Source organism: Littorina saxatilis, unplaced genomic scaffold (genome assembly GCF_037325665.1).
Source record: "Littorina saxatilis isolate snail1 unplaced genomic scaffold, US_GU_Lsax_2.0 scaffold_149, whole genome shotgun sequence".
In the NCBI taxonomy this organism is placed as follows: domain Eukaryota; kingdom Metazoa; phylum Mollusca; class Gastropoda; order Littorinimorpha; family Littorinidae; genus Littorina; species Littorina saxatilis.
In genome coordinates, this window is record NW_027129425.1 from 185,001 (window position 1) to 207,500 (window position 22,500).

Consider the following 22,500-nt stretch of genomic DNA (forward strand, 5'->3'; position numbering starts at 1 on the left):
CTAAACCGCTAAGAGGAAGGGAGAGAGTTGAGGACAAAAGTGCCAGACAAAGGAAGGAATGCAATTTGGAGCTCTCATTAAACAAATAAAAAAACAAGAGGCGAAGCCTTCACGGCTCACGTAAGAAATCGACAAACAGTAACACAAACGTCACACATACACACACACAGTAAGCATACCGTCGCGATATAACCTTGAACGGTTGAAAACGACGTTACAACACCAAATAAATAAAGAAAGAAACAGTAAGCATAAGTGATACGGTGCAAGAGTGCGAGACACTAGATCTAGATCTGTCTGTCTGTAGCCTACTTTTTATATTTAGTCAAGTTTTGACTAAATATTTTAACATCGAGGGGGAATCGAAACGAGGGTCGTGGTGTATGTGCGTGTGTGTGTGTGTGTGTGTGTCTGTCTGTGTGTGTGTGTGTGTAGAGCGATTCAGACTAAACTACTGGACCGATCTTTATGAAATTTGACATGAGAGTTCCTGGGTATGAAATCCCCGAATGTTTTTTTCATTTTTTGATAAATGTCTTTGATGACGTCATATCCGGCTTTTCGTGAAAGTTGAGGCGGCACTGTCACGCCCTCATTTTTCAACCAAATTGGTTGAAATTTTGGTCAAGTAATCTTCGACGAAGCCCGGACTTTGTTGTTGTATTTCAGCTTGGTGGCTTAAAAATTCATTAATGACTTTGGTCATTAAAAATCTGAAAATTGTAAAAAAAAATAAAAAATTATAAAACGATCCAAATTTACGTTTATCTTATTCTCCATCATTTGCTGATTCCGAAAACATATAAATATGTTATATTCGGATTAAAAACAAGCTCTGAAAATTAAATATATAAATATTATTATCAAAATTAAATTGTCGAAATCAATTTAAAAACACTTTCATCTTATTCCTTGTCGGTTCCTGATTCCAAAAACATATAGATATGATATGTTTGGATTAAAAAACACGCTCAGAAAGTTAAAACAAAGAGAGGTACAGAAAAGCGTGCTATCCTTCTTAGCGCAACTACTACCCCGCTCTTCTTGTCAATTTCACTGCCTTTGCCATGAGCGGTGGACTGACGATGCTACGAGTATACGGTCTTGCTGAAAAATGGCATTGCGTTCAGTTTCATTCTGTGAGTTCGACAGCTACTTGACTAAATATTGTATTTTCGCCTTACGCGGCTTGTTACATTTAGTCAAGTCTGAATCTGAATCTAGGGGTCCTTTACGTCCTCACAGGAAATTTTCCTTTTAGGGACGTGAGTTGATGATGCGCTTTTTGAAAAAAAAACAAGTCGCGTAAGGCGAAAATACAATATTTAGTCAAGTAGCTGTCGAACTCACAGAATGAAACTGAACGCAATGCCATTTTTTATATTTAGTCAAGTTTTGACTAAATATTTTAACATCGAGGGGGAATCGAAACGAGGGTCGTGGTGTATGTGCGTGTGTGTGTCTGTGTGTGTGTGTGTGTGTGTAGAGCGATTCAGACTAAACTACTGGACCGATCTTTATGAAATTTGACATGAGAGTTCCTGGGTATGAAATCCCCGAACGTTTTTTTCATTTTTTTGATAAATGTCTTTGATGACGTCATATCCGGCTTTTCGTGAAAGTTGAGGCGGCACTGTCACGCCCTCATTTTTCAACCAAATTGGTTGAAATTTTGGTCAAGTAATCTTCGACGAAGCCCGGACTTCGGTATTGCATTTCAGCTTGGTGGCTTAAAAATTAATTAATGACTTTGGTCATTAAAAATCTGAAAATTGTAAAAAAAAAATAAAAAATTATAAAACGATCCAAATTTACGTTTATCTTATTCTCCATCATTTGCTGATTCCAAAAACATATAAATATGTTATATTCGGATTAAAAACAAGCTCTGAAAATTAAATATATAAAAATTATTATCAAAATTAAATTGTCCAAATCAATTTAAAACCACTTTCATCTTATTCCTTGTCGGTTCCTGATTCCAAAAACATATAGATATGATATGTTTGGATTAAAAACACGCTCAGAAAGTTAAAACAAAGAGAGGTACAGAAAAGCGTGCTATCCTTCTTAGCGCAACTACTACCCCGCTCTTCTTGTCAATTTCACTGCCTTTGCCATGAGCGGTGGACTGACGATGCTACGAGTATACGGTCTTGCTGAAAAATGGCATTGCGTTCAGTTTCATTCTGTGAGTTCGACAGCTACTTGACTAAATATTGTATTTTCGCCTTACGCGACTTGTTTCTTCTTAGAATGCGTAATAGGGCTGGAGGGAGTTTAGGAAAAAAGCCTCCTTTGATGTATTTCATGGGGTCGTTCTTGTGTGTGCTGTTTAGTTTTGTAAATAAAAATGCGTTTAGGAAGCTATGGTATTCTGAGATGGAGTAGCCAATATTAATTTCGGTTGAGGAGGAAAGGGCAGCCTTCTTTGCTGCAGTTTTGACTAAATGTTTTAATATAGAGGGGGAATCGAGACGAGGGTCGTGGTGTATGTGTGTCTGTCTCTGTGTGTGTAGAGCGATTCAGACTAAACTACTGGGCTGATCTTTATGAAATTTGACATGAGAGTTCCTGGGTATGATATCCCCGGACGTTTTTTTCTTTTTTTCGATAAATACCTTTGATGACGTCATATCCGGCTTTTTGTAAAAGTTGAGGCGGCACTGTCACACCCTCATTTTTCAATCAAATTGATTGAAATTTTGGCAAAGCAATCTTCGACGAAGCCCGGGGTTTGGTATTGCATTTCAGCTTGGTGGCTTAAAAACTAATGAGTGAGTTTGGTCATTAAAAATCGGAAACTTGTAATTAAAATTATTTTTTTTATTAAACGATCCAAAAACAATTTCATCTTATTTTTCGTCATTTTCTGATTCAAAAAACATATACATATGTTATATTTGGATTAAAAACAAGCTCTGAAAATTAAAAATATAAAAATTATGATCAAAATTAAATTTCCGAAATCGTTTTAAAAACTATTGCATCTTATTCCTTGTCGGTTCCTGATTCCAAAAACATATAGATATGATATGTTTGGATTAAAAACACGCTCAGAAAGTTAAAACGAAGAGAGGTACAGTAAAGCGTGCTATGAAGCACAGCGCAATCGCTACCGCGCCAAACAGGCTCGTAACTTTCACTGCCTTTTGCACTAGCGGCGGACTACGTTCAGTTTCATTCTGTGAGTTCCACAGCTTGACTAAATGTAGTAATTTCGCCTTACGCGACTTGTTAGTACTTACGGGGACACGACTGCCAGATGGCCAGATCGACACTGCGCTTTCGACAGCGCTTCCTCGCGCAGACACTGGAAACACGCTGTGCAGATTAACCTGCAGGAAATCTCCTTTGGTATCTTCTTTATCTATTTTTCTGGAGCTACGAAACCGAACAATGTGAAATCATGAGTCGTCTTCTCCGAATCGGCGAACTGCAGCTCGGTGATAACTGTATCTATACCACAATCCTTCACGCGATCTGACCTAACCTTGACCCCTGACCTGGTCTACATACCACACACGACACAAACCAGTCAGCTGTTTTTACCCACCCCCCCCAAAAAAAAATAAAAAAATAAAAACCCAACCCAACCACCCGTTTTCTTTGGATACACACTTTAACTACATACGTGCCGACGAAATGTTGATCATTGCTTCACTATTTTGAAGCTGTTGCTTGGATAATAACCAGGTAAAATTAGTATTTCGGTGTTTAGTCAAATGTTAAAGTTTCTATCACACACACACACACACACACACACACACACACACACACACACACACACACACACACACACACACACACATACACACACACACACACACACACACATACACACGCACAGACAGACAAAGTTACGATCGCATAGGCTACACTTACGTGAGCCAACAAGCAAGTTAGCAAGCAAATCCTTGAAAATGTGTGATGTCATACAAAAGGAGCCAACAATGTTTTGGCCTGGTGTTCTACTTACAAAATAAACTAGTAAAAGTATTGTGAGATATAAAGAGAAAAGATTAACTGTAAACATACCGAATTACGAGACACACACTCAAGCACACACACTGTCACACACACACACACACACACACACACACACACACACACACACACACACACACACACACACACATACATACCCTCACACACACACACACACACACACACACACACACACACACACACACACTGTCACGATCTAGTGACATGGATCAAGAAAGTGTCACTCGGTGGGGTGCCTTCTCTTGGTCAATTGCGACAGAAAGCGCCTGTTGTAATTCCTGTCAAGGGGTGTCGGTTTTTGCTGACAAGCGAGCACGTAATTTCGTGATTCAGTGGTTCCGCGTGCGTCATTCTGCTTGCGAGGCAGAATTGTGGATAGCTGAACTTGATATGTGACATGGTTAGTCACGTGTTATTTTTAAGGTTGTCTGACTGAGACACGATAACTGGACACTTGACAATCAGCGGCAAGAGGAGAAGGATCGGTGTTTTGCGTCCATAGAGTTTGATGGTTTTCATCACGACTAGATATTTCACTTCTATCTACGTGCCGTTTCTGCTAGCACAGATAGGGCTCTATTGGAACTTCAACGAGATACCACCTTCTCACAGTTACATGTTTGCTGAGGACGAGTCGTCAATTTCTCTTCGCCGTGCGGGGATGGTCTTCACCGCATAAAGTATTCGGCAAGAGGCTGGATGGTGTGTCACTGTTGACGAACAGAGGCCATTCCAGGGAGGAAGCGGGTTTTGCTTCCATGAGAGTGCTACATTCATAGGCTTTTTGAGGTAATAAATCATTATTTAACGCTGTTGACGAGTCTGTGTTTGTGGAATGAAATACTCTCTGTTGTTCTTTCCAGGTTAGCGCATAATTTGCTCTTGGTGACGCTAAAATACTAATCTGTATATGGTTTTTGCAGATATGGAGAGAAGGAAGGAAAATAGCTGATTTGTTGTTGTAAAAGTTCGTTGTGCAGGCCCACGTGCTCTATGAAATATGTAAAGGTGACGTGTTTGATGGTGGAGGGTAAAAGGTTGCGTGGCATGTTTAGTGCACCGATGCTTTTTGTTGCAGCCTCCCTACCTACTATTGTCTGCTGCGTTTTTCTAGGCTACGTGACTGCCGACTACGGGTCATCGCTATATGCTGTAACCGGGTCATCGCTGTTGCTGTTTTTTCTGCTACTGCTGCTGGGATAACCGGAGAGGCCGTCACCGTCTGCAGGGGTCTTCCGGCAGGCAGTGACGTCACCTACAGGACCACCCTTTATTTCCAGCAGTGAAGTGAGGCGCCTGACTTCCCCACGATTCCCTGCTTCGTTCCACGCCAACCGGCACTCCAATCGACGAAGCAGTAGTGGGGAAAAACTATTTACGGGACGTCCACTCGTAGCAGAAAGCTAAGTGCACCGTGCTATTGCGCCTTTTTCCACCAAGTCATCCTTTTATATTTGTGATTTCTGTTGAGTGGTAACTTCTGCGTTCGACGGTTATGTCTAGGGTCGTAGTTCCGCTGCTGTCGTGAACTGGAACGTCGCTTTCAGGTCTTCTGACGTTCCCCAGAGCTTGGTCTCCAGTGTAGCTCCTTCTGGCCAGATCTGGTTCCGCAGCAGGGTGAAGTTTGTGCATGTATTCAATACATGTTCTACTGTCTGGTCGGCCGCCCCACAATCGCACAATGCCGACTCTGCTACGCCGATCCTTTTCAGGTGCGCTTTAAAGCTGCAGTGCCCTGTACGCAGCCGGAAGATGGCAGTCTGCTCTGCACGGCTGAGGCGGTGGATGGGGTCTTGGTCTGGCTTGTAGCCTCCGTTTCTTTCTTTGAATGCTGTCTTCCAGCGATGCTTGATGAGGGTTTTGGTCTCTCGGAAGGACAGGCTGGTTTCTGGTTGTTCCTGTCTTCCTGCATCTTTGGCCAGACCATCCGCCTTCTCATTTCCAGCGATGCCGCAGTGCGCTGGAATCCACTGCAGAACTACGGAGGCTTTCTGGGACAAGTCGTTCAGGGACTTCTTCAGCTCTTCCACGAGGTGTTCTGCAGGGGCTGTGAGGACTTGTAGTGCGGACAGGCAGTCAGAGAGGAAGACAACCTTGGGTGGGGTTTCCTCAAGAGAGGTGAGGAAGTCTGCAGCTGTATGGAGGGCAACAACTTCTGCTTTGAAGTTGGAGCAGAGAACACCGCATGGTGTGGTCAGTGTCTCTGGGGGTCTTCCTGGCATTTGAATGAAGATGCCACTTCCTCCGTTCTTGGTTGCGCACTCTGCCGAACCATCTGTATAAGCGTGGGTCCACTTGCTGGCTGGGTACCTCCTGTGTATTTCTTCCAGGGCAAGGGAGCGGAGGGCTGCATCACTCTGTTGCTGTTTTCCAGAGATGCCAGGAATGGACATCCTTACATGGAATCTCTGACTCTGGGGAGACCACGGCTTTGGATTGAGCCTCTCGCACTGGTCAGGGCTGGGTTGAAGGATGTCAGCATTCTCCCTCTGCTGTGCTTTCAGCTGATGGTTGGGGCTCTGGCGCTTCAAGCGGTTCTTGATGAGAGCTTGGAACTTGTTGTGGAGCGGATGGCTCTCGAGTCTCTTGTGCTTCTCTCCTTGTATCAGAAGCTTTGCCTGTCGTCTGTCTTCCAACGGTTCGATGTTGGCCACCTTCTGCATCTCAGAGATGGGAGTGGTTTTCATCGCTCCAAGGACAGTCCTCAAGCCGAGGTTTTGGACTCGGTCCAGTCGTGCCTTGTTGGTCCTGGCTGCTGTGTTCCAGGAGCTTGATGCATACTCCAACACAGGCCTCACCGCCCCAGTGTACACTGTCTTCAGGATTTTGGAGTTGGCGCCCCATGTTGTTCCTGAGAGCTTTCTCATGATTGCGAGTCGTCGTATGCCTCTCGCCTCGATCTCCTCAAGGTGTGGTTTCCAGGTGAGGCGGGAGTCCAGCTTGACGCCGAGAAAGGTAGGCGTTTCGACCTGTGGTAGAGCCGACTCTCCCAACTTAAGGTTGACCTTTTCTTTGGATGTGGACAGGGAGAAGACGGTCGCAACGGACTTGACTCTGTTGAGCTGTAGTCCCCAGTCTTCGGTCCACTGGTGGATGCGCTTCACACCGTCCTGGATTCGGTGAGCGGCTGAGGTGGTGTGTTCAGCGCTGCTCCAGATGGCTAGATCGTCTGCGTGAAGCGTGTTGGAGACATTGCGAGGGATGGCGCTGGTGATGTCATTTATGTAGATGAGGAAGAGCGTGGGTGAAATCACTCCGCCTTGAGGCACACCTTCCCTCATCTTGACGCTCACACTGTGGTAGCCATCCAGGACAACTCTTGCCGACCTTTCGTGAAGGAAGGATTTGACCCATGTGTACATCCTCCCTGTGACGCCGCTCTGGCGCACTTTCAGGAGCAGGGCTTCCCTCCACACTCTGTCGAAGGCTTTCGAGAGATCGAAGAAGACGCCGACCACTTTGTGCTTCTGCTGAAACGCATCTTCTATGTCTTGCGCCAGGAGCGTCAGCTGGTCCTCGGTGTTTCTTTGGCCTCTGTAGCCTGTCTGAGTGGCGGCAAGGATGTTGTTGGACTCCAGATGCCATATGAGTCTGCGGTTCAGGATCCTCTCCATCAGCTTTCCTAGGCAGCTAAGTAGGCTGATGGGTCTGTAGCTTGCTGGGCTTTCTGTCTTTTCCTTTCTTGAGGATTGGAATGACGTGTGCTCTTTTCCATGATGAAGGAATCACTCCCTCTGCGTTCTAATGCATAAGGGTGAAGTTGCCAGTCGCATTACTCCGTCCTTCCCTGGCGATCTCAGAAGGGTGGGAGCTGCCAGTCGCTGGGGGTGGGCTCCTTTGAGGCATGGAGCCCGGCACCGCCTCTACCTGGCTGGGTTCCATAGAGGCGACACCATCACGAACATTCGACCTAGACACAATCATTTGTCGTAGTAAGCGTAGACATCCGGTCTGCTCCCCGCCTAATGGCCGATGTCTTCCGTCTTCGGGGGACTACGTGGGTTTAAAGTTGGAGTGGTCCTTCTCCTAGAGGAGTTTCCTTGCAGGGATAGTGAGCCTCCTCTGCCCTCGTTTTAATTTTGGAGTGATCTTCTCCTAGGACAGCTGCCTTCCAGGGTTGACGAGCCTGTCCTGCCCGGCTATTTAACCCATAGTTGGGGGTTGGTTCGTGGGCACCAGGGCGTATCCACACGCCGGTGGGCCTGCATGCCACACGTCTAGGGGCCAACCTCCTCCGAGTCCTTGTAGTTCAGCCTGGGGCCTTTCGGTACCCAGTTCACACCTGTCGCCACGATGGAGGCACTACAAAGGGCTTGCCGTGGGGAGGTTATGTACTGGCAGGAGAGACTGACGCAAGCTGCTCTCTTTTCGCGTTGTCCTGAAAAGGACGGTGCTAGCCAGCGGTGAGGGCTGAAAGCGAGAGGTGACAAGCACAAAACACACTAGACACATCACACAACCATTTGACAGGCGTTGAGTGGTAACAACGTGAGGGTGTGATACCTGCTTTAACCAGCGTTCTTTGACAGACAGCTATAAAATATTTTCCTAACTTTACACGGGATCAGCGTGTTACTATAATTTTCTATATTCTAACTGGCATTTTGTCAGTGACCATTGGATTTACGTTTTGAACGTAAAAGAACATTTTGGGAGTGAAGTCTCGAGGGAGGTGGCGAGTTATTACATAAACAGGCGTCTGAAACTTATACTTTTGTTGTCTCTATTTAATTGTATGACTGCGAGAGTGGATCGTGGTGTGGTTAGTTAGTTAGAAGTAACTAACCGTTTCATAATCACCTTAAGTGATAAATTGAAACGTGACACACACACGTATGCAACCCTCAATGCTGTGGCCAATACACAACCAGTCAGAAAAAGGTTTATGTCAGCATATGCATGCATTCCCTTTTTTGTCGTGCAGGAATCCCAGCGGGCAGTACAACCAGCTGCAGCAACGACAACACCCACTGTGTTTCTGGTTCTGTTTGTGACAGCAATGATCGCTGTAGTAAGTACACACACACACACACACACACACACACACACACACACACACACACATACCAGTACACACACTCAAAGGCACACACACACACACAGACACACACACACACACACACACACACACACACACACACACTCACACACTCACACACACACACACACACACACACACTCACACACACACACACACACACACACACACCACACCACACACACATACACACACACACATACCAGTACACACACTCAAAGACACACACAGACACTCACACACATACACACACACACACTGACAGACACACACATTCTGACACACACACACATACACCACTCCACACACACACACACACTCATACACTCACACCACACACACACACACACAGACATACCCACACACAAACACACACACACACACACACTGACATACACACGCATACCAGTACACACACTCAAAGACACACACACACACACACACACACCACTCCACACACACTCACACTCACTCACACACATAGACATACACCCCACACACACACACCACACACACTCACTCACTCACTCACACACACACACACACACACAGACATACACCCCCCACACACACACAGACATACACCCCCCCCACACACACAGAGACATACACCCCCCCACACACACACAGACATACACCCCCCCACACACACAGAAATACACCCCCACACACACACACAGACATACACCCCCACCCCCACACAGACATTAACCCCCCCACACACACACATACCAGTACACACACTCAAAGACACACACACTCACACACATACACACACTGACAGACACACACATTCTGACACACACACACACACATACACACACACACACACGCACGCACGAATGCAACACCCAAACAGTCAGAAACAGGTTTTAGTCAGCATATGCATGCATTCCCTTTTTTGTCGTGCAGGAATCCCAGCGGGCAGTACAACCAGCTGCAGCAGCGACACCACCCACTGTGTTTCTGGTTCTGTTTGTGACAGCAATGATCGCTGTAGTAAGTACACACACACACACACACACACACACACACACACACACACACACACACACTCACACACACTCACTAACTCACTCACTCACACACACACACCACACACACACACACACACAACCATACACACACACAACCACACACACACACCACACATACACCACAAACACACACCCAAAGCCACATGCACACATATCACAAGTAATGAAAACAAGTTTACTTTGAATTTGCACAAGAAGTATGCACCACACAAAAACGTTGTGCACAGGAACACAGGGGAAGAAACTTTTCTTAAACATGATTTAACTGAGGCTTTTACCTATCGTTTATCGCAGGAGTGTGTGTGTGTGTGTGTGTTTGTGTGTTTGTGTGTGTGTGTGTTTGTTGATTATATATGTGTTTGTGTGTATGTGTGTGTGGAGAGAGAGAGAGAGAGAGAGAGAGAGAGAGAGAGAGAGAGAGAGAGAGAGAGAGAGAGAGAGAGAGAGAGAGAGACATGACAATGACAATTCTTTATTTTTCGAGGGGTAACAAGGGTACGCATAGATATGGTTTCTTTTGCGTATGGCCCTCGTCCTAAAGAAATGATTGATTAAATCACATTCTTACTCCAACTCACATAAATAGCATTAACTTCAGTTTGATGCGTAAGACATTGAAATACTAACCCTGGAAACAGGGGGAGGTAACTCCCAAAACAAAACAAAACCTTGACAAGGTCCTGGTAGTTACCTCCCCTCACCGGCCGCCCGCGCATGCGCGGCACATATCGCCGGTATACGCATTCCCTTCTTCAACACAGTTGTGTTCAGACGTGTTGATACTTGCTAGGCTTTTCAGCCTTTGGTCTCCTGTGAGGAGGACCTTTTGACCCTGGTACATCTTGCTAAGCTGTTGGTGAGATCTTTCTTGTTTACAATGATTGTTTATTGTAACTGTTCACTGGTGAAAATGTCTCTCTCCGTTTTCACGGAGTTCGTTTTGTTTTCACTATGGCGGGAGAGAGCAGTTGCTCACTCAGACAAGTTTTGTCTTTCTCGCCGAGCAGTTACTTTGTTGTTCAAGCTTAAGGTAGTTCACTGGACCCGTTAAATATAATTTGGTGTCTCCCAAAAGTTGGTTATTTTTTAAGTTCGATCTGTCTGCTATGCATTCAGCATAAAAAAATATAAGGTACTGGGTTCGTTTCGGAGCTATGAGTCTCGGAAGACAGTGCCCGTTTTGAATTTTGGACCGAAAAATCGAAAAATGGGTATGTTTTGAAAACGGCCAATTACACAAACATCTGCATAGGAATAGTCATTTAAAAAATATCACCCAAAGCAGCAATGGGCAGGTAACGAAGTGCACTGGTAAACGAAAATGTTGCGCATACTCAAACTTTGTGACGTCACGTCTTTTGCCAGAGTTTATTTTAAATTTGTTCCTCATGTTGAGGTATTTTATTGCTGGTAGCCTGGAAATAAATTACGATTTGATGAGATGGGTTGTAAACGCAAGAGCGATCAAAACGGCATTAAAAAAACAACAAAAACGACAGGTTGGTAGTGTTTTTAGGGGGGGTTCACTCCCTTGATTAACCCCACCCTTTGCACTATTACTGTCCAGTGTGCCTCAGAAAAATATGTGTCACGATAATGTAAAGGGCTGTTGTCCGATCATTTGTCTCGGATATATGAGCCAACAAAATTATGTTTTTAAAAACCACTGTTACATATGACCTCTGTTGAAAGTCAAAGGTCACCGCAACTTTGAAAGGCCACAAGTCCGATTCAAATCGTAATAACAAGTCGCGTAAGGCGAAAATACAATATTTAGTCAAGTAGCTGTCGAACTCACAGAATGAAACTGAACGCAATGCAACGCAGCAAGACCGTATACTCGTAGTCCACCGCTCACGGCATAGGCAGTGAAATTGACAAGAAGAGCGGGGTAGTAGTTGCGCTAAGAAGGATAGCACGCTTTTCTGTACCTCTCTTTGTTTTAACTTTCTGAGCGTGTTTTTAGTTCAAACATATCATATCTATATGTTTTTGGAATCAGGAACCGACAAGGAATAAGATGAACGTGTTTTTAAATTGATTTGGACAATTTAATTTTGATAATAATTTTTATATATTTAATTTTCAGAGCTTGTTTTTAATCCAAATATAACATATTTATATGTTTTTGGAATAAAAAAATGATGGAGAATAAGATAAACGTAAATTTGGATCGTTTTATAAATTTTTATTTTTTTTTACAATTTTCAGATTTTTAATGACCAAAGTCATTAATTAATTTTTAAGCCACCAAGCTGAAATGCAATACCAAAGTCCGGGCTTCGTCGAAGATTACTTGACCAACATTTCAACCAATTTGGTTGAAAAACGAGGGCGTGACAGTGCCGCCTCAACTTTCACAAAAATCTAGATATGACGTCATCAAAGACATTTATCAAAAAAATGAAAAAAACGTTCGGGGATTTCATACCCAGGAACTCTCATGTCAAATTTCATAAAGATCGGTCCAGTAGTTTAGTCTGAATCGCTCTACACTCACACACACACACAGACACACACACAGACACACGCACAGACACGCACAGACACACACACATACACCACACCCTCGTTTCGATTCCCCCTCGATGTTAAAATATTTAGTCAAAACTTGACTAAATATAAAAACGCCAATCAAAAGGTGGAGGTCACTTGTTTGATACAAGTGTAATAATAAAAATTAATAATCAAGGCTTGGTTTATAATTTTGCTTAATAGTGCGTACTGTTATTTGTTACGGTTTGAAGGCTGGGACTTTTTGAGGGTGGAATTAAAGCAATTTTTTGCCTTATGGGCCCCTTATGCCTCGAAGGACTTCAATTATTGTATTATCTGCTGCCAGCGTACAGTAGAAAGAGGGCTGCATACACAAGACACTTGTTCTTAATACTACTGGCTGTTATTCTAATTCAAACAAAGGTTTTAACATGTGGTATTCTGATGCAATCACGCTGTGAGCATCACGGGTTGGGAGACACTCTCTTACCTGCTACCGGAGCTTCAATGTTAGCTTTGGTGATTATTACGATGTCACTGGCAAAGAGAACGGCTTTGTACCGATTTCATTAGATGCCCACGTGTTTTTGACCTCGTGGTTGGTAGGCGTGTCGCATTGTTTTTATTTCTGGCGGTGTCGTCATTTTCTGACGTCATTCACTTACGCTGACTGACTATTAGGGTTTAACGTCCTCTTAGACCAACAGGTCTATATCGGGACAGGTATTGGTAATACGCTGAAGATATGGTGTGATACTTTGATTCGAACAAGCCCGCTGTGGCTGTCTTCTTCGACACACCAGCATTGGGTTTGTCTCGTCAAAGTATCGAAATACGATCATGATAATCAGAGACGAGAGATGATGCATGCGTGTCTTCGTGTTTTCCAAGCCCTGAGACTTTCGCTGTGAACGTGGGATCTTTTTCGTGCGCATGTGTGCACACGGGGGTGTTCGGACACCGAAGAGAGTCTGCACAAAGTTGACTCCGAGAAATAAATCTCTCGCCGAACGTGGGGATCGAACCCACGCTGATAGCGACCAACTGGCTACAAAGCCAGCGCGCTACCAACTGAGCTACGTCCCCGCCCCCACTTACGCTGCCTGAAAAATGTGACGTTTGTTCTATTTACGTCATTCGAATGTTCGACGTGTTCTTCTTCTTCTTCTTCTTCTTCTGCGTTCCCTGTTCGATGTGTTCGAATTCCCAGCCTGCCAGGAAAAAATGGCGACACAACTCAGTGGCTTCCCTTTGTGTATGAAGAGTAATATCCCTGTCTCCATTTGACCTGCCTTAAGTCTAGTGACTTATCTGTAACGGATTTCTTGTTATAGCTTGTGCCGCCATTTGCATTTGTTGGAAAATGGTGTTGTACTTTGTGCTCCGTCTTACGGAGTTGTACTTTTAACATGGCGACATTACTGTAGTGCTGCCAGGCAGGCGACATTCGTTTTCATGCTGAGCAGTTTGTTCTGTTGTTTAAGCTTAAGTCTAGTGACTTACCTCTTACAGGTTTTTTGGTTGAGCTTGCGCCGCCTTTGTTTTCGTGTTTTATGTTAAAGCTTGTTCTCCGTTTCACGGAGTTGTAGTTTCAACATGGCGGGCATAAGCTGTAGCGCTGGTAGACAGGTGACCTTGTTTACCTGCTGAGCAGTTCGTTCTGCTGTTTAAGCTTAGGTCTAGTGACTTATCTTTTGCAGATTATTTTTGTCTTTAGCTTGTACCGCCTTTTGCGTTTTGGTTTTGTGTTGTTTACTAGATGTCTCCGTCTTCACGGAGTTCTAGTCTTCAACATGGCGGACAAGAGTTGTGGTGTGCCAGGCAGGTACTTTGTTACCTGCTGAGCAGTTCGTCTTTATTTTGCTTTAGCCGAAATGATTTTTCTGTAGAGATCTTCTTTTAGCTAGGCTAATAAATAACACTCTATTAAGGGTTTCCTTGCTTTTATCTGGTCGAGATATTTTGCGACCAGGTTAGCATAGAATCGTTATGGGACGTTCGACCCTTTTGTTGTGTTATTGCCTACTTTGCTCCTGGTCAGTAGGTCAAGGAAGGCTTGGTTGGGCCGTCTTCGCGGCGTTTCCACCCGGAATCGGCTACTCTGCTGACGCTTTCGGGGTTTTACGCCGTCAGCTGCCGTGTTCTCTGCTGATGTGGTTTTCCCTCAACCGTCGGGTTCTGCCGACGAGGTACGTACTTGGAAGTTCGATGCGTTCGGCACCCACGGAGGGCTGTTCGTCTCGACGGAAACCCCACCTGTGGCGTGGGGGTCGGTCAGTCCGGCTCTTCGTACATGGGTTCTACTGCTTCGGCAAAGGGGTTTCCGGCCACAGGATCGCTTTCGAGGGATCGTGGCACTTTCATTTCGGTACCATCGACTTCCGGTTCGAATCCTGCGGGGGTTCCGGTCGTTGGTGGTAATGGCAATCCGTTTCCTGCCTACGCTTCCGCTCAGGCGGTTGCGGACGGTGGGGGACTGGATGTGTCAGCTTCCGGTCAAAGCACAGGTGTGTTTCCGGTCGCTTTCACTCGGGATTGCCAGCTACCGCCGGTTCCGGTTCGCCGGTTCCGGGGTAGAATTTTGGAAAGTTCGATCCGTCTGCACACTAAGGTTGTAGTTCGTCTCGACTGAAACCCTGTTACGAAGCGGTTTACTCGTATTTGTGGTAATGTGTATTGTTGTAAATAGAATAGACTATAGCGATGGTCAGACATTGGAAAGGGCTATAGGCTGCATACCGTCGCGTTGACCGCAGTGGAACCTTTGTGTAACTGACAAGGTTTTTCACGTGCAAGTAATGCAGACGACAGCTCACTGGCAATGTCATAGCAAGAACGACTTTGTAAAATCAGTCGCCGTCAAGGAGCCAAGCTCGACTCATGTTTTTCGTAACACTTTAGCAGACGGGCTCCTGTTTTAGGTATCTGACTGAAGAAGGATGAAGACTGACGAACTTTCCCTATCAGCTTACATGATATCTTCCATTTTCATATTCATGCCAGGCCGGCGACTGTACTAAATGTTGGCTTTACACTCTTTTGAGGTATGTTTGGAACCGGTTATATTTTCATGTCATGTTGTCGTATGTGAGAAGAGTGACTGTTTCTGTGTTTAACGTTATTGTGTAGGCCTAAGCTATTGTGCTACACTGCTTAAACATGTGAGGGTTTTACGTAACGTTTTCTTGGCTTTAGAAAACAGGAATTAACGTGTAAATAATTATATTGGCTCATGCAGCTTAATATGTTGGACGAGTGAGTATTTTTATTGTGCGAGTGAAAGAAACTAAAGACAAGTTGATTTATGGACTATAAACTTTACAGTGTTCCAACTGGAGGGTTTTCATCGCCGGAGGCTGAACTGAACCAGTCAACTGCGGCTTGGTGGACATGACCATGGCATGGAGAGCTGGCAGGGTTCTACAGTTAGCCGCCGAGACGAACTGGAAGGATCAAGGACTACGTCAAGCAATGGTTGCGGTGTCGTGAGGACTGGTGCACCCTTGTCAGTCGTCTGAAGGACTTACAGCCATACCAACATCTTGAAAGCCGAAAGATGGCAGTAGGGTAACGTACAGTAGAATACCTATTCGTCTTACCTGTTAAGCTGCTTTGTTTGAGCCAAAAGGTGTCTGCGTCTTGGACTGTAGAGTTTCTTGCGGTGTTGTCGGCCTAGGGTACTGGTCGAAGCCCGGAAATGATTTTGTGATGTAAAAAGCTTTGTAAACAATAATAATTAGTCTTGGCAGTGTCAAGATCCATTTAACACCAGGTTTTTGCGTGTGTGAGTGAGTGTGCGCTTGTGCCTTGTAAGCTACTGTAGCGGACAACTATTCAGATTACATTCAAGTCTGTAAACAAATACTAAATTTATAGAGTTGTGTAGAGGCATTTATGATTGTCTAAAAACCGGGCTATACCACTCCATAACATCTGGCGCCCAATAGTGTTTGTTTGTTTAACCCTTTAACAGTATTGTTTTCTATCTCAAGGCACGTGCGCTTACACGGGTGTGAATGATTGTTTTGTTTGTCCTGTTTGTCCAGTAACATTTTCAGATTTGATTTGATTTTTGATTTGATGTGTTGACTGGCATATTCTTGCAAGGCCAAGGTCTCACACGAGTTTCATTCATGATAATTTTTTTAAACAGCTTCTGAACATAACCCCAGTGTATAATTCTTTTGACTTTTTGGATAATCTCTGATCGAGATTCAGAAAATTTCATCGTTTTTTCAACAATTCATTTTCTTTTGAGGAAAGGGGGTGATGTTACGAAGCGGTTTACTCGTATTTGTGGTAATGTGTATTGTTGTAAATAGAATAGACTATAGCGATGGTCAGACATTGGAAAGGGCTATAGGCTGCATACCGTCGCGTTGACCGCAGTGGAACCTTTGTGTAACTGACAAGGTTTTTCACGTGCAAGTAATGCAGACGACAGCTCACTGGCAATGTCATAGCAAGAACGACTTTGTAAAATCAGTCGCCGTCAAGGAGCCAAGCTCGACTCATGTTTTTCGTAACACTTTAGCAGACGGGCTCCTGTTTTAGGTATCTGACTGAAGAAGGATGAAGACTGACGAACTTTCCCTATCAGCTTACATGATATCTTCCATTTTCATATTCATGCCAGGCCGGCGACTGTACTAAATGTTGGCTTTACACTCTTTTGAGGTATGTTTGGAACCGGTTATATTTTCATGTCATGTTGTCGTATGTGAGAAGAGTGACTGTTTCTGTGTTTAACGTTATTGTGTAGGCCTAAGCTATTGTGCTACACTGCTTAAACATGTGAGGGTTTTACGTAACGTTTTCTTGGCTTTAGAAAACAGGAATTAACGTGTAAATAATTATATTGGCTCATGCAGCTTAATATGTTGGACGAGTGAGTATTTTTATTGTGCGAGTGAAAGAAACTAAAGACAAGTTGATTTATGGACTATAAACTTTACAGTGTTCCAACTGGAGGGTTTTCATCGCCGGAGGCTGAACTGAACCAGTCAACTGCGGCTTGGTGGACATGACCATGGCATGGAGAGCTGGCAGGGTTCTACAGTTAGCCGCCGAGACGAACTGGAAGGATCAAGGACTACGTCAAGCAATGGTTGCGGTGTCGTGAGGACTGGTGCACCCTTGTCAGTCGTCTGAAGGACTTACAGCCATACCAACATCTTGAAAGCCGAAAGATGGCAGTAGGGTAACGTACAGTAGAATACCTATTCGTCTTACCTGTTAAGCTGCTTTGTTTGAGCCAAAAGGTGTCTGCGTCTTGGACTGTAGAGTTTCTTGCGGTGTTGTCGGCCTAGGGTACTGGTCGAAGCCCGGAAATGATTTTGTGATGTAAAAAGCTTTGTAAACAATAATAATTAGTCTTGGCAGTGTCAAGATCCATTTAACACCAGGTTTTTGCGTGTGTGAGTGAGTGTGCGCTTGTGCCTTGTAAGCTACTGTAGCGGACAACTATTCAGATTACATTCAAGTCTGTAAACAAATACTAAATTTATAGAGTTGTGTAGAGGCATTTATGATTGTCTAAAAACCGGGCTATACCACTCCATAACAAACCCTACCTGTCTCTTTGGGGTCGATGAGCTCGGCTCCTCGTGACAGGTTCTACTGCTTCGGCAAGGGGTTTCCGGCCACAATATCACTTTCATGTGATCGTGGCACTTTCCGTTTGTTGCCATCAGCTTCCGGCTTCAATCTTACGGGGTCTCCGGTTGTTGGTGGCAACGGCAATCTGTCTCTCACTTCCGCTCGTTCGGTTCGAATGGTGGGGGACTGAACGTGTCAGCTTCCGGGCAGAACACTGCTGTGTTTCCGGTTGCTTTCACTCGGGATTGCCAGCTACCTTTCCTTACTGGTTCCTCATAGTGCAGCTGCATGAGGTTTCGGTACTGGGGATCATCATTTCCGGTGTGGATCAATGATGATTCCGGGATTGGTCAGTCTACGTCGGATGACTTTGTTGTTGACGGTACGGACTTTGACGAAGATCGGGACGACTCTTCTGAGATTGAGTCTACCTTTCGAGTCTAGAAGAGACTTCCTCGGCCATTGGTTTTGGCCGCTGGGGTTATTTTGATTTGTGGAAGGTGTGATGGCTGCTTCTCACTTGCAGCTCCACCGCCTTCTGCATTTGTCACTTTGCCGGCTACCTCCGTTTCCGCTTAGTCGGTTTCGGGCTGCGGTAGCGTTCTTTCTTTACCGGTTCCGCACAGCGTGGCTGCACCGGGTTTCGGTACTGGGGGACAATCATTTCCGGCTTCGGCCAATGATGGTTCTGGGAACAATGACTTTTTGCCAGTAGACTTCCAATGTCAACCCTTTGGGCTCAGGTTGTCAGTGGTATTGGTACCCTGTCTCTCACTTCTGTTTTCGGAGTGAAGGACCATACGCATTAGCATCAGCTCGCACCACCACTGTGTTGCGGGTGTTTTTGCACTATAGTCTACCAGCCAGCCTTCTATGTCATGTATGACACCTGGAAATGTCTGTTCCTGTAAACTTTTATGACGGAAATGTAATCTACAGGGTACGGAGAGTCAAATTAGCTTGGTTGCCTAAAGATGCACTTTGGGAAATTCTCAGAATCCAAGATGGCCGCCCAACGGTCATCTTGAAGATGTTCAATATATAACTTTGATCCAGCTGGGCTAAAGAGTCGTGTAATACCTCAATATAGGGGTTTTTGATGTCAGCGAGTTCATTTCTGAGGTTGGTTTGTCAATCCTGTCAACAGAATCCAAGATGGCCGCCAAGATGGCCGTCAAAATATCTAAAAACACATTTCTCGCCATATCTGGGTTTCTAAAGCAGCGGCGAAATTATTTCCGGAGTTTTCTTGAGGATGCTCCTTTGTTATGCCACTGCAGGCTTCGGCCATTGTTTTTCCGCACTTTCGGTTGCTAACGTACGACCAGAATCGCGGCTTTCTCGTGCTATCTCCATCTTCTCTTGCAGGGGCTGGAGAGGATTACTTGGTCAGGTGTACTTTTTGTTTTCCGTTCACTGAGCACACCGTACATCTCCTTTTGTCAGGATCTTTCTGGTCTTTTCCTGCTGCTACTCACTCAGGATGACTATGAATCTGATACGCATTCTACTTACGTTAGAATCGGTTAACAGACTTTCTTTCGAGTGGCGAGAAGGTCATTCACGACAGCTGTCGGTCTTTGGGCGTTCATCTTTTTGTCCTCTCGAGGAGGTTGTTCGGACTTTCTTTTAACTTCCTCTGTTTTGACAAGAAGTGTCTGAAGTTAGTTTGGGGACAACTTGACTGCCGGTTACGGCGACCTTGTCTTACCTACGGGTAACGACAGTCCAGTTCATAGTCGTAGTCATTCATTGGTGCTTTCTGCCACGACCCACGAAGTTATGAGTACTTGTCTTTGCTAGACTTGGACTCTTAACGCAGGAAGTTTTACTGCGTCATACGCTCGGTCTTGATTGGGTAGTTACTCAAGCAGGTCATGCACCAGCAGTAGCCTACTTTTGGCTAACCGTTTGGATCAAGCTGGGTTCACAGCTTGGTTCATTGGAGGGTGAGTGTTCCTTTTAGTTTGGGAACTTCAGGAACACGTATGCTCTTTCTTGAGCTTTTTCTCACCGATGAGGGCTTGATATCTTTTTCTCAGGTATCACTCGTTTATCGGGAGGAGATCGGTCACGAACTGACGTCATCTCCTAGGCCTGGCGGGCTTCACGCCCTCCCAAGGTGTAACATAGTGACATTATGTTTTAACGGTCGCTACAGGGTTCGTCCTAATCAGTTCTGAGTGGACAACCTTAGGCTCTGATCGTTCCACGTTCGGCACTACAGCAAGCGCCCACTTTGATGCTTGCTTCCTTCCTTGTCGATTAAATTTCATAGCTTCTTGCCAGTGAAATTAAGTTAAGACTTTTGCCGCTTTTGTTTAAAGCCGCATTGGTTCTTGATGAACAATCTCGATTCATCTTTTGATGAGAGGTTGCATTCTCGCCGATCTGCAAATTGTTTCCTTTGTTTTCGGCTTTAAGTCTTTTGACTCTTTTGTGTAAGAGTCTAGTAAGGCCAGATGTTTTCCGACATTTGTCTTGCTCTATCCATTGAACAAGGGACAAGTTCTTGCCTCTGGTTCATTGCGAACATTTAGCGTTTTCCTCATGGACTATGGTGCTGTGGTTTACTCAAGCCATAATCTTTTAGTGCTTCACTCCGCGGAGGGTGTTTCGCTTGTGGTCTTTTGGAACTCCTTGTTCTCTTCAGGTGGGAGACGCAAAGGTTCGTTTTTATTACTTGCTCGCCTCGGAGGACATATCTGGTTGTCTTCCGAACTTGCACAGCTCTCTTTTGAGTTAGGACTGTCTTCCCGGTCTAGCTGTTTGTAAGAGATTGTTCTCTCTTTCGTCAGTCACGATCAAGACAGTTCAGTGAGGTTAGCGCTCTTTCCGGTTTTCCGAAGACATAACTCACATTTCTTTAATTTTTTCACTTAGCTTAGGTCTCAACAGACTTATGTAAAAGGGTTATTTATCCAAGTTGATCTTATCTGGTGGTTTTTTTACCATCATTAACAATCCATGAGTGGTTGCAATCAAAAGGGGGAGGGGGGCAGTCAGCCCTTCCTCCAGCACCTGCATTAGTGCAAGTTTCTAGGTTTTGGGCATCGGCTTTAGCATTCTCCAGTTCAGGAGGATGCTAAGATGTTCCACGATCTTTTGTTGTCGACGGAAGACTATGTTTCATTAGTCTGGAGAAACGTCGTCAGGTCTTGACAAGACATTTCTCTTTCTACGTTGAGCGTGGAAAGGGCCCTGTCGTCAAATCATTTGTCTTTTGAATATTAATTCCAACTTGGGATTTCTGCTTCTTTTAAAGTTCTTTTGTTAAGAGCCATAGTTTTTGAGACATGCTAGCCTCTCTTTTATAGGAAGGCTCTCAGACTCTTTTTGTCGGTGTTCACTGCCCCTTGTAGGGGCAGCGTTTTACATACTTTCTGGGTTTCACACAAGATTTTGAGTATTGTGACATACTCGTCTTGCATGGATCCTTTTGGTTCTTTCGTTTAGACGGATAGAATCAAGTTATTGCTAAGCAGCACTGGCTAGATGGGCTTTCACACTCTTTAACAAGCTTTTGAGTGCGGCAGTCAAATGGGGGGGAGCATTCTTTCCTTCCTCTGCGTTTGTCTAGAATTCATGGGGCCTGAGCTTGGACCCTTTATTCGGCGGTTCTGCGACCAGGCAATTCTCGTATGGCACCTCAGTGGTGTTTGGACGTTATGTTTTAAGACGTCTTTCTTTAACTACTTTTTGTGGGTTTTTTAGTACCCACTGCGATGGTAGTAGTTGCTTACCAGTCATGGTTGAAGCAGGCCGGTTTCTTATCAGAATTAAGTGAGTTTCCCGCCACCTTATGTAGCAATCTGCTATTTATGTGAGTTGGAGTAAGAATATGTGATTTAATCGAAAATTTCTTAATAAATTTTCATTTAATTAATATACTTACCCAACTCACATAGTAAATACCCTCCCAACCTACCCCGCAATCGTTTTTAATGGTTGAAGGTGGTGTTTCATTGGGAATGAGTATACCGGCGATATGTGCCGCGCATGCGCGGGCGGCCGGTGAGGGGAGGTAACTACCAGGACCTTGTTGTCAAGGTTTTGTTTTGTTTTGGGAGTTACCTCCCCCTGTTTCCAGGGTTAGTACTTCAATGTCTTACGCATCAAACTGAAGTTAATGCTATTTATGTGAGTTGGGTAAGTATATTAATTAAATGAAAATTTATTAAGAAATTTTCGATTTTAACTACTACTTCTTTTACTACTAAAATATTTTTCAGGAATACTCAATGAATGGTAGAACATATTATTTTATGTAGAAGAAGCGCAGTATATAGAAATATTGTAATATTCATAATTATTCATTAAATG

General features: G+C 44.6%; 2 protein-coding genes and 1 long non-coding RNA gene across 3 annotated transcripts in view; all 3 read left to right on the top strand.

Annotated features, from left to right (window-relative positions):
* Positions 1–10,899, top strand: part of LOC138957690 (prestalk protein-like) — a 101,778-nt gene extending 90,879 nt beyond the window's left edge. Inside the window, exons 14-16 of the mRNA XM_070328750.1 lie at positions 8,933–9,019; positions 9,959–10,045; positions 10,883–10,899. Of these exons, the coding sequence (XP_070184851.1) occupies positions 8,933–9,019; positions 9,959–10,045; positions 10,883–10,899 (191 nt within the window). The remainder of the gene's footprint in view (positions 1–8,932; positions 9,020–9,958; positions 10,046–10,882) is intronic.
* Positions 10,900–15,219: 4,320 nt separating this feature from the next.
* Positions 15,220–17,978, top strand: LOC138957692 (uncharacterized). Its single transcript, XR_011453137.1, has 3 exons — positions 15,220–15,623; positions 15,904–17,256; positions 17,537–17,978. It is a non-coding gene; the product is annotated as an uncharacterized lncRNA (long non-coding RNA).
* Positions 17,979–21,902: 3,924 nt separating this feature from the next.
* The window catches only part of LOC138957691 (receptor-type tyrosine-protein phosphatase eta-like), a 20,535-nt gene continuing 19,937 nt past the window's right edge, over positions 21,903–22,500 (top strand). Inside the window, exon 1 of the mRNA XM_070328751.1 lies at positions 21,903–21,960. Within this exon, the coding sequence (XP_070184852.1) occupies positions 21,903–21,960 (58 nt within the window). The remainder of the gene's footprint in view (positions 21,961–22,500) is intronic.